Source organism: Harmonia axyridis, chromosome 6 (assembly GCF_914767665.1).
Source record: "Harmonia axyridis chromosome 6, icHarAxyr1.1, whole genome shotgun sequence".
NCBI classification, from domain to species: domain Eukaryota; kingdom Metazoa; phylum Arthropoda; class Insecta; order Coleoptera; family Coccinellidae; genus Harmonia; species Harmonia axyridis.
In genome coordinates this window covers 2435075-2447556 of record NC_059506.1, presented here as the reverse complement: position 1 = coordinate 2447556, position 12482 = coordinate 2435075, and the positions used below count along the sequence as shown (strand labels likewise).

Here is a 12482-nt window from a genome sequence, read left to right as displayed (position 1 = left end):
CTAAAACAGAATGAACTCGCTTATGAGATTGCGATTAAAGGTATTGAGATCCTGTCATCAGTGGATGACAAACGTAAAATTTTGAGAGGCTTGCTTTCCCAAGAATCCTCGGATCATGGTTTCACTGTCTTGTCTGATCCTTTTTCTTTTAAAGAAAATGTTGAAGGCAATAAAGAAAGTTTAACAGATTTGAAGGAGATTTGCGCTAAGTTCAATTCAAATTCTCTAAGGTTTGTCCCCTGTATTGTGAATAGGGTGATATCTTCGCTTGTCTACAATCTCGTTGATTTGTCTGGTAGAGACCTCGGGAATTTCTATATCAAGGACATTAAGCCCGATTTAAGTAGAGGAGATGATCCTACTGATTTCTCAGATGTTCAATCCGAATGACCTGAATGTTTTGTGTTTTGTTAGTATTAGGTATTGGTTTGTATCGCCTGGAATAACAAATGCCGTTTTTCATTCCTCCTTTCCTCTTATCCTTTCCTTTTCAGTATTCGATTGAATTGATTGAATTGAGACAAAAATTATAAATTGAAGCATTTAAGGCACTTATCTTTATTTCTATCTCTCATTTATCTTTATCTCTTATTTATCTCTCTTTGTACTACGAGCAATTATCTTCTTGTAATGGAAAGTAGTCTTGGCCATTGCAATTATCTTTATCTTTTCTGCTCTAGTATAATTACTTTTCAGCCTTTATTATATGCTTCCACCTCTGTTCGAATCAACGTGCAGTTATACAGTATCTAATGTGCATTGCATAAATCTTTGGTGTAACTGTTTTGTTGTTTTGAAGTAACTAAGTCTTTTGTGTCTTTTCAGATGCAGTTCTATGTCTCTATGAAGTCAATTTCCTTGATATACCTTGTGATCCCTGGATCACTGGCGCCCATCATTTTCTCGTTCAGTTAACTTTGTGGATAAAAAAAAGCTCATTGTGAGCAAAGACCTTTTTTTTTGGGGGGAATGAGGAGTGTGTAGCGTGCTACATTTCAAATTTTATATATTCAACTGAGTCAGACAGTTGATGGAAATCTGGGCGTACGCCAATGCGTATCTTCGTGCATATGTACTCGATACTTCGAAATTATGATATCATTTTCTTTTCTAGTTTCTTCGAACGTACATATATCGATAATTATCGCTGCAAAATAGTTATAATTGTTTTTCTCTAGTTCATTCATAAAACCCCGAAAAAAGGGGTAAGTTGTATATTTTTCTTATCGTCATTATTTGATTGTTGTATACGTAATATATATGAAAATTTTTGATATTCAGATTTAATTTGATAAAGGAATGCATCCGCCATTTTAACATTTCATCATTTTACGTGAAATGAAAATTTTTATTCTTTATTTAAATATAATTTATTATAATCAAATATTTTTTAATACCTATTATTGATGTTTAAATGTAACTTCGTTTTAACTATCGTGAATTTTTATCTTAAATGAAGCATAATAAGTTATAACTCAGTTTATGAATATTTTCACAAAACTTTTATGTAGAGGATGTTTTTCGTATCTATTATTTTTTACATTTTTCGTTTGTTACATTTTTGAAAGAAATCTTTTCTGAAACAATCTACATATGATTGCCTCGAGATCATCCTTTTAGTTTCTTATCTCATTTGGCAGTCATTTTGTTCAAGCGATAAAATAAGTACATGAGTATTAATATCTTTTATGTAAACTTTGGTTGTTTCAGAAACAGAAAAGCCATCACCTTAATTTGGCTTCTTATTAATTTCTGTTCTCTGATTTTCAGTTTTTTTTGGTATATTTTCTTTGCCGAATTCCTGATTGGTTCTTGATAAACGTTGAAAGTTGGATAATTACATTGAGAGTTCTTCGTCTAAAGACAGCCCATCATTGTCGATTGTCAACTTACAAGTCAAATTATTTACTCTCCTTACAATTGAAGAACTGCCAGACCTAAGTTCTTATCAACTTCGGTGGAGGAAGATTGGCTCAGTATAGAGCTAGGACTTTTACCTCTTCAGGAAAGTAATTTAGGATCTTAGAAAATTTCATTCTTTTTTTATACAATTATAAATTTCGGATTCACTTGTATATATTTTCATTTTATAAATATTGTATGTAAATTTTTCTGGTACCAGATATTTTAAAGATTCGGATTGTGAAATACTTATGTAATTATAAGAGGTGTTTGATCGACCTGGGTTTTTGTCCCTTCCATTTGGTAGATTCAGGGATCTGAACCACGACTCAAACAAACGACTGTTCTCGGGCATTTTGAGTTGTAACGAAGAGGTTACAAGGTTCATAAATCAACTAGTTTTCATTTTTTTGTTAAGGATTAATTCTAAAAATTTAAGTAAAATGAAACAAAAATGTGGAAGAATCATTGAAATATCTCTAGAAATGAAAAAGTTATGGGATTTTAAAGTTGCGTTTGGAAGAATAATTCCATAGTACGCAGTGTGACGTCACGCCACTTACACGAGGCGACTGGTATTCGCAGAGTGCTTACGAATTCATTGGTGTACAATCACTTGTGCCGTTCGTGTCGTGTTTTGTTCGTTACACGATGGCTGAAATGAAAAAAAATCCTACAAATATTGTATTGTGCATATGTGTGCAAGCACGACAATTAAAACCCCAATAAATTGTTTTTTCATGTACCAAATGACATGAATCAAAGGAAGAAGTGGTGCAAATTAATGAGGCGTGACTTAATTGGACCTAAAACTACTTCATATGTGTGTGAAGATCATTATAATTTATGGTGTTATCATTGTAATTTATGGTGTAGCAAGTGGCGTGACGTCACAGACGAGTCGGAGACCAAAGACGTTCCGCGCTAAAATACGTAAATTTAAATAATCTATTTCTCAGTCATTTATTGATGGATTTTCAAAATTTTTTCACTGATTTATCAGTTTTGCTCTATATTTTAATTCTATCGTGTCAAATATAGTATTATCAACATCACTAAACTAGTCCATTGAAAATGACCCAAAAGACAAACCGTATCAATGCTTATTGTCCTTCTCCACAACAGCCCGCATGCCAGTAACACCGTCCTTTGAAAACACCAGTAGAAAAACTAAGCCGCAGACCGTGTTTCCATTAATACGGAACTTGCCCCTCTTCAGGTATGATGGACGGTCACTGGATCTTCGTTTTTCGGTCGAACTATTCACGTCGGAAATTTCTGGTTGGAAATTTCCGTTCAAAGGGCGGATTTCCGTGGAAACCTAGATCCTCTCGTACTCCTCTATGAGTGGCAATAAGGGCTTTATGTTTTAATGCCTCAGTTCTCTCTGTTTGCCCGCCCCCATTTCGCCAGTATCGTTTTACGTTGAGAATTTGTCGAGTAATTCGTTTTCAGCTTCAAGTCCACAGTAGTTGGAGCAGATGAGTGTATTTCATTTTCAACAAAAGATTTCTGAGGTCGAAAAAAACATTTTTTTTTTAATTTTTCCCTGTTGTCTAGTGGTAGCTTGTTAGCAGTTGTAGTTCTTCAACAAATTCGTTCAACTGCGATTCTGAGATGTGTGATTATATTATTCACTCACCTTTCAGAGTATATTGAAAAAAAAAGAACTTGCATTACTGTCCACTGAAAAACCTCCAGAGCTTCACCAAAGACGGAGAAACTCTGTGGTGCTCAGAATAAGAAAGATAGACCAAACATATGTTATATATTCGTAGTCAGGGGAAAAAGAGAAAGTCAAATATAACGGGTGTTTTTTTTCGAGGTATATAACTTTAAGTTGGCATAACTGTTCAAGATGGCGACCGATTTAACAGCTGTCAAGTGATTTATTCTCAGTTTGGTTTGGCAATTCATAACGAATAGACTCACGCCTGAACAACGCTTGCAAATAGTGAAATTTAATTTCGAAAATAATGGTTCTGTGCGGAATACGTATCGCGCACTACGTCCATTTTATTTTGTTTAGCGATGAAGCGCACTTCTGGTTGAATGACTATGTCAACAAACAAAACTGCCGCATTTGGAGTGAAGCTAATCCTCAAGTGTATATCGAAACACCGTTACATCCAGAAAAACTGACTGTTTGGTGCACTTTATGGGCTGGTGGAATCATTGGTCCCTATTTCTTCAAAAACGATATTGGCCAGAACGTTACAGTCAATGGTGATCGGTATAGAGCCATGATTACTAAATTTTTCATTCCCGAATTGAACAACCATGATGTCCAGGAGCTGTGGTTCCAACAAGACGGCGCAACGTGTCACACAGATTTATTGAAAGACACGTTTGGTGACCGCCTAATTTCACGTTTTGGACTTGTGAATTGGCCTCCAAGATCTTGTGATTTAACACCGCTAAACTACTTTCTGTGGGGCTATGTGAAGTCATTGGTCTATGCGGATAAGCCACAACCCCTGACCATTTGGAAGACAACATTCGCCGTGTTATTGCCGATATACGGCCACAAATGTTGGAAAAAGTCATCGAAAATTGGAAGTCCAGATTGGACTACATCCGAGCCAGCCGTGGCGGTCATTTGCAAGAAATCATATTTAAAATGTAATGCCACAAAATTATCTTGCGGATAAATAAAATTCATGTCAATCGAATAATCCATCGTTGTTTTATTGTAATTTAAAATTCTATAGCTCCAAAAAAACACCCTTTATTTCATTTTGTGAAATCATTTTGAAAAACATTAGTCGATTTCGTTAAATTTTTGTAGAAAAAATTTTTTCTACCTCTTTCAGTACCAAAGTTAGAAGGGGGTCAAATTAGGGTGAAAAACCAGGTACATTGAACATATCATAAATTCTTCTGCTAAAAACGAGAAGTATAACCAAAATATTTTTTTCATTTGCCAATTCAAAATACATATTATCACTCTACAATTAGGTGAAAACTTCATAAAAATCGGTGGTTGTCAGATGATGAATCTGTCATTTCGTTTCGAAATGAAACTAAATACCACGTGGTGGTATTCCCTCTTGGAATAATAGATCAAACCATTTCCGCACAGAATCAAAATGAATCTGCATTGAAGAACCTAGTAGAAAGGTGGTGTACACCCTACACTACCCTTACCAATTGTCATTCTTCACTTTCTCATTTCCATTTATTGATATTCTGAATTTTTATGAATTGAAATATAACGTATAATTTTTTCAAAAAACAGCCAATTATATTGTGTGTATTTTAACATTAGAAGACGTTTTTCATACACCGTTGCAAAGAAGCTTCCAAGACCTTTCAAATGAAGTATCTCTCAACTAGGGCTGGGACTTTTTCGCCTTTTTGTATTCGAATATTCATCCATAAATTTATTCGATTATTCGAATAATTCATTCAAACAAATATTCATGCTTGATTATTCATGAGGAGTCATGAATATTCAACTATTCGTTGATTATTCAATGATTATTCAGTGATTATTCAATGATTATTCAGTGATTATTCAATCATTATTCAGTGATTATTCAATGATTATTCAGTGATTGTTCAATGATTATTCAGTGATTATTCAATGAATATTTAGTCAATATTTAGTGATTAAACTCATGTTTTAATGAACCAATAAACCGAGCGTTTTGATGAGTGAATATACCCTTTGCGACGTGGTATAATCGTTTTGGTGTTTTGCCTCTCGCCATATAGGCTCTATTAGTGTGACGTCACACAACGCCATTTTTGGTTCTCCTGTCAGTGTTCGGAATCCAAACAAATAAATTGTCATTCAAATTAGTACGGTCTCGTTTTTATAATCAAATTGTCGTTTGGTAAATACAGAGATTTTTTTATCACATGACAACGTACAAAATACAATAGATCCTTAAATAGACGCAGTAAAACCTTCGCTGGGACAATACAATCTACATTCTACATAGACCCTTTACAGGTCTAAAGGTACAAAAAGAATGATCGAGCGGATTCTGAGAACATTGAATTCTTCAAGAATACACATACTGATCAATTATACGGAATTTTCAAAAAACTTTGTTTTCTGATTCAGTTTTGTTAGGGAAGGATGTAACTTCAGTCTCAGTCGATGTGTGTACATTTTAAGACCATAGATTTAAAAGAATATAAAGATTCGTCGGTTCGCAATTCAGAATACATAAAACAATATTTGACCACTGAAATAGAGCAATGTCTAGAAATGTCAATGCATACGGAATAGGAAGGCAAGGTTACATTTACGAATGTAGAATCTTATACTATTATTATTAGAACTCTTTATTGGTAAATTCATATGTTAGAATCTTATATTCCATTTTTAAATTTTTTTATTGATGAAATCCAAATTTTATTAATTTTTCTTTGGCTGAATATCTTTTTCTAATACTATTATGAATAATAATTTTAATTCAATTGTATCTATCAATTTCAATATTATGTAAATTCCAGTAATTTTAATATTAATAAAACGATTTGTCCGTAGTGAATCACAAAACTTTGTTTCAATCAATCCTGAATAGTGAGTCAAGTGATCATTCAAACTTTCATTCGTAACTTCATAAATATCTAACTACTCACTGAATAGAAAACTATTCACTGAATAATCAGTGAATACTCAACTATTCACTGATTATTCATGAATCGAAAAGTAGTCATTGATTATTCAACTATTCAGTGAATACTCGACTATTCACTGATTATTCGTGAATAGAAAAGTAGTCATTGATTATTCAACTATTCAGTGAATACTCGACTATTCACTGATTATTCATGAATAGAAAAGTAGTCATTGATTATTCAGTGAATACTCATGATTATTCGAATAATGCAAAATGGAATTATTCGAATAATTATTCAATGATTATTCGAATATTCAAATCATTCATTCATGATTCCCAGCCCTACTCTCAACCCCTCTTCCATATTAAATTTTGAGGGATTGAAGTGTCCCCTCTTAGGAGGTTGCTCGTTCAAACCTCAAATATGCGTCAAGAGATGTCTCCCAAACAAAATCATTCGACTTGTTTCCGGAAATTTTTCCAATCACTATGAGATAAGAAATATACAAGGTGGCTCGTCTGGGATGGAACACCCTGTTTAATAACAAATATAAGCATGAGATCTGTGTGAATTTGAAATATTCTCACATACTTTCGTTTCAAGGTATGGCAGAATGAACGGATTTGGGACAAAATTAGAGAAACTTCTACAATCTATGAATGCTAATAATACAGTAGTAAAAACCTTCACATGTAATGCTATCATAACATGAAAAATAATTTTACTGCAAAAAACTATGATAATAATTTCTAACTTAATTGATGCGAATATTGAGAATAACAAATAAATCTCTGCTTCCTTAACGCATCAAAGGATATGATTATCTTTCAGTTTATGTTCTTTTATGTTTTTCCACGGAATTTTCGAATTGAGCGCTCTTCCTTTTGATGAATTAGTGGATTAAATTTCCTGTTTCCGTAAAATTCATATTCATGCATCAGACTTTAATACCTACATACCAATAAACATTCAAAACATACCTACATTATTTCTTGAGATCTCCGTCTCCACACATCTGGCATTGTTTGTTTGATATTGCACCTGCAATTGAACAAAGGTTGAATAAAACCCACAAATATTTCAAGGCGGTTATGAATATTCTGGTGGCTTGCATTTCATCATATGAATATTTCATTCATTTTCCCAGATTGTAAACACATAAAGTACATTATTAAAATTGAACTGAAGCGTGGTGGACGAGTAGGAGTAATGTTACGTATATATTGCTGATTTCGCTGGAATTTACTCACATTCACATTTGTTTCTGTTCTTGGTTTGTTTTGAAATGAAATTTGGGTCGACCCAAACGGTGAACTTACAAATCTATTGAACTGATATTTAAAGGAATCGTGAAAGTTCTTAAAAAACTCCTTAACAATTATGAATAAAGTTGTTTATTATGCTTTATAAGATATTTATAGAATTTTCTGTTTATTATGTATTTAGTGTTGAGTAGTAAATTTTTGCTTCTCTCTTATGAAGTGACTACTGTTTTTTTGCATTTTCCTGATAGTTCAAGTTCCTAGGTATTTTCGTTTGAAAGTGTTTGTGTCCGGCCTGATGGGAGCACAGAATCGGATTTGAGAACGGATTCATCATAAGTGGAGCTGAACCTCATCGTTTGAAACCACTTCTGGCTCAAAATTAGAAAATTACAGACTTGTGACGAAAGGATAGAGCGATCTGTTCAGTGAACGAGCTCTCGAAAACGGTCTTATAGTATACCATCGAAAGTCTCAACTATCGCCATTGATAATATCATCAAATAATATCATGAAATAACACATGGTGATATAGATAGAGTATTATTATAATTTTCGAGCAATATGTTTGACAACCTATAAAGAAGTTACAAGATGACGAGAGGCGTTATGTAAATAATGAAAAAAAGATTGAAATTAAGACATAATGTGTATTATTAACTGATATCAAGTAATGATCAACACAAGTCGAAATAATTCGATAACCTTCCATGCCCAATAAACGTTATGTTTTATCATTTACATTTACAGGTTCATTTATAAGCGTCCATGTAATGACTTCGTTTTAGTATGATATTGTCATTAAAATTTACGCTTGATTCTAGTAAAGGGTTTTTCAATGAGAGGTTTCATTTTGAATAGCACTTTAGATGAGCAGCTGTCATAATTTAACACAAATACTCATCTGCAGCTGCACATCTAACGTTTACACATGTCGAAACATGTGAAAACTATGCTATTACTGAAAATGGAACTACATTCGTTTCAACAACGCACTGAAATTGTTAAAAATCAGTAAAAAAGCTTTGAAAACTTAGCAAAACTAAGGCACTTTTGGGTCTTCCTGAAGCACCTTCTCGTACGGCATTCAATAGTGAAAACCGTGTGCGTCACTCAAGAACAACTGATAATAATGGTGCTTTAGCTGGTAGAGTTGAGGAACACCCAGGTTTTTCGATTCCTAGTCGATCTTGGACATCTTAGGCATTCCAAAAAAGCACATATCAACGTATTTTGCATACAAGCTTAGGTCTTAAGAGTGACTACGACCACGTGGTTTTTCGCTTATCGGTCAAATTTTGGTAGCCATTCATTTCCCTTCTGGCGCTCCTGCGATGACCAAACTTTGTACGGTTTTTGAAGTTGTACATTCACTTCATCTTCTTGATTCTATCGAAGCAAATAAGTAGATGGCAGCACTGTATGCTGACTTTCACGAAAAAAAGAATTCTACCCCTTTTTCAATGATTTTTGTTAGTTTTTTCTTCCACGAATATTTTAAAAATATATCAGTGCTTTGTACAAAGTACATATTATATCATGAATTTTTGTGTGAAAAACGGGAAATTATGAGAAGAAATATCTTTAATTTCGTTTTGAACTGAGCAAATCACGTGGTAGTGTTCACTCTTAAAGATTCTCAAAGATCTTGATTCAGTTAAAAAAGAACTAAGCCGATAGATCACCAGCAACGTCACATCTTCGCTGAGTGAGTCCTTGAAATGCATCAAAATGATCCGGATTGTAATCGAGAAAACATCTTCTGTGATGGGTACCATTTTCACCTCAGAGGCTACGTTTATAAGCATTAAGAGCCTCTCAATCTTAACGTGTCCCTGTTTGGTGAGGCTGGTGCGATTGTTACGGTGAATGAATTGCACTACCAGCTAAGATTAATAATTTTTCATGGCCGGAGTTGGAAGTTAATTATGTAATAGTTATTTATGCAACAAGTGCAAAAAGTGAATGTTTATTGCACTCGACGTGAAATTGTCCGATGAGTCCGTTAGGCCGAGTTGGACAACACGTCGAGTGCAATCAACAATTTTTGCACGAGTTGCATACAACATTTTTTCTACGTTCATGCAAAAAGCAAAAAATGATTTATTGAGGTGCGGCACTAGGTTTTGGAAAATGAAAAGTGCAACTTGAATACTTTATTATTAATATCGATTTGCTTTGAAACAGGAACTAATACGTTACGAACAATTTAACTCAAACTTTATTTTTACCCTCAATGTTGGAAGTGAATGAACAATTGGTGCAATTTTCAATATGAATATTTCGTAGTGAAGTACTTTTTAAATCCACTTCTTGATATGTTACTGCTGTAAACGTACTAGTACTTGGTAACTGGACATCGTTATTTCCTTCAGGCTGAAATATTTGTTTTGCAGCACTGAGTTTGTTTGCATGTGATTCCTCTACGTATCCCTCCGCTACTCCGACGATTTCCATCCGCCGTGTCGTTTGATAAATATGTAGTGGGTTAAAACGTTTATGTTCGTCATGATGACAGCACGTTGAAGAAGAATGACAGATGAGTGCAATAAAAACTTTATTGCACTAGTGCAATAAAGAACTTCTTTTTCCATTAAATATAGTTCAATAAAGTTTTGCTTTTTGCATGAATGTAGAAAAACGATGTTTATTTCCAACAAGACGACATTATGTGTCCAACAAGCAACAAAACAATCTAAAATTTGCCACTTGGAAGATAAGGCTTTTGACAAAGCTCCACAATCAATTCAAGACCTCTTAAAGATAGAATGAGTGAAGTTAACGAAGGTATACAGCCGCAAATGTAGGAAATCATCATGGAAAACTTCATTAGAAGTATATGGAGCTGCAACCGTAGCCGTGGCGACCATTTGGCTTGTATCATAATTGGCATAACTTTCTATTTACAAATAAATAATCATTCATTGATTTCTTTTTATATACTCGTCTTTCAACATTAAAATGATAGATACGTCGTATTCGAAAACTCCGCATAATAATCATCTCAACATTTCATTTTCTTCCTAAGTCTTCCTTCAAAACATATTTTCATGTTGATTCCACAAATCAAACTCTTGATATCACACCCTGGAATACCCAAATTCTAAATGAATCTATACAACGATATCAAATGGAAGCAACTGATCCAGAAGCGACCCAATTCAGATATCCACACCTGATAGCATGCCGTTCGCGAATATGCATGCATATTTCTAGATGCTTGCGCCGTTGGCATCCTGACGCATTTGCATAGATAACACACCGAATCGAGAGACAAAGTTCCGAACAAACCCATTACCGATATTGATAGTGGAAGTTGAGGCAGTCGCACACCCTGCTCCCTTGCAAAGGAAATACACCATTTCAAGCCACAGCTTATGGGCCCCGTCGATTGGATTTCGGATGAATTCAAGTAGTTGCCTGTGTTGGTTACACACTAAAGTAATTAGGGGTTGAATCTTGTTGATCGAATTTGCGAACAGCGGAGGTATTAGATCAGATGGGACACCTGAGAGATGAGATAATTCGATAGAATTGCTTGGGTAGGTAATCAGTGCAATAGATCGGGTGTAGGTATTATTAAATTTCCTCAGGATGACCTATGATTCTAGAAGGTATATTTAAGGTGTTCCATAACGATGTGCTTATACAGGGTGTCCCGGGAAAAATGCGACCAACGAATACCATAAATTAAGGTCATCATGGAGGACCCGTATCAAGATGTTTCAATCACCTGAGTGCCTTCGTTGGGGATATACAGGGTGATGTTCATCTTATGAGTGAAATTTTACAGTTCAAATAAAATTTTGAGGTTTTGTCACCCTTTCCTATCGCCTTCCTTCAATATTTCTGAAATCGAATAAATCAGATCCGGACTAACAAAATTTTTTCAACAAAAATTAATTCTTTGTGATTACGAAAACGAAAAAAAATCATGATATCAACATACAGGGTGATTCAATATTCAAGAAAATAGAAAAGGTCTTAAATTTTCCTAGTCCGGATCTGATTTACTCAATTTTAGAAATACTGAAGGAAGGCGATAGTAAAGGGCGACAAAACTTCAAAAATTGAAATTTTTCGGTGGATTTGTTGAAGAGTTATTGAACTAAAAAAATTTCACTCATAATGAAATGTTTATTGATCACCCTGTATGACCGTGCCAAGTCGAGATTTAGAATTTTTGTAATGAATCGATTCTTTGTGGTTCCGAAAACGGAAAAAAATCATAATGTTCACGTACAGGGTGATCCAATATTCACGAAAATAGGAAAAGTCTGAAATTTTCCTAGTCCCCATCTGATTTACTCGAATTCAGAAATATTGAAGGAAGGCGATAGGAAAGGGTGACGAAATTTCAAGATTTGAAATTATTCGGTCGATTAGTTAAAGAGTTATTCAACGGTGAAATTTCACTCATAAGATGAACATCACCCTGTATATCCCAAACGAAGGCAATCAGGCGATTAAAACCTCTTGATACGGGTCATCCTTGATGACTTTAAATCATGGTATTCGTTTGTCGCATTCTTCCCGGGACACCCTATATTTGAGGGGGGATTCTTGGAGCCATTTTAAAAGAAATCTCCATATGAACGTATGTCGTCAACATGCTTACTTTCGAGATTACTATTATTATTATTTGAACTGGGGTCGTTTTGGTTCGGTAAGCCTTCCGGGAACTGCGACCATGCAGATCTTTTGTTCTCTACCCTACTCATTCATAGAAACCCAGGGAGG

The 12482-nt window shown here is 34.4% G+C and overlaps 2 protein-coding genes across 2 annotated transcripts in view; one reads left to right on the top strand and one right to left on the bottom strand.

Annotated features, from left to right (window-relative positions):
- Positions 1–12482, top strand: part of LOC123682573 — a 386250-nt gene that overhangs the window by 269610 nt on the left and 104158 nt on the right. The window lies entirely within an intron of this gene.
- Positions 1–12482, bottom strand: part of LOC123682574 — a 64755-nt gene that overhangs the window by 35381 nt on the left and 16892 nt on the right. Inside the window, exon 5 of the mRNA XM_045621285.1 lies at positions 7461–7521. Coding sequence (XP_045477241.1) covers positions 7461–7521 — 61 coding nt within the window. The remainder of the gene's footprint in view (positions 1–7460; positions 7522–12482) is intronic.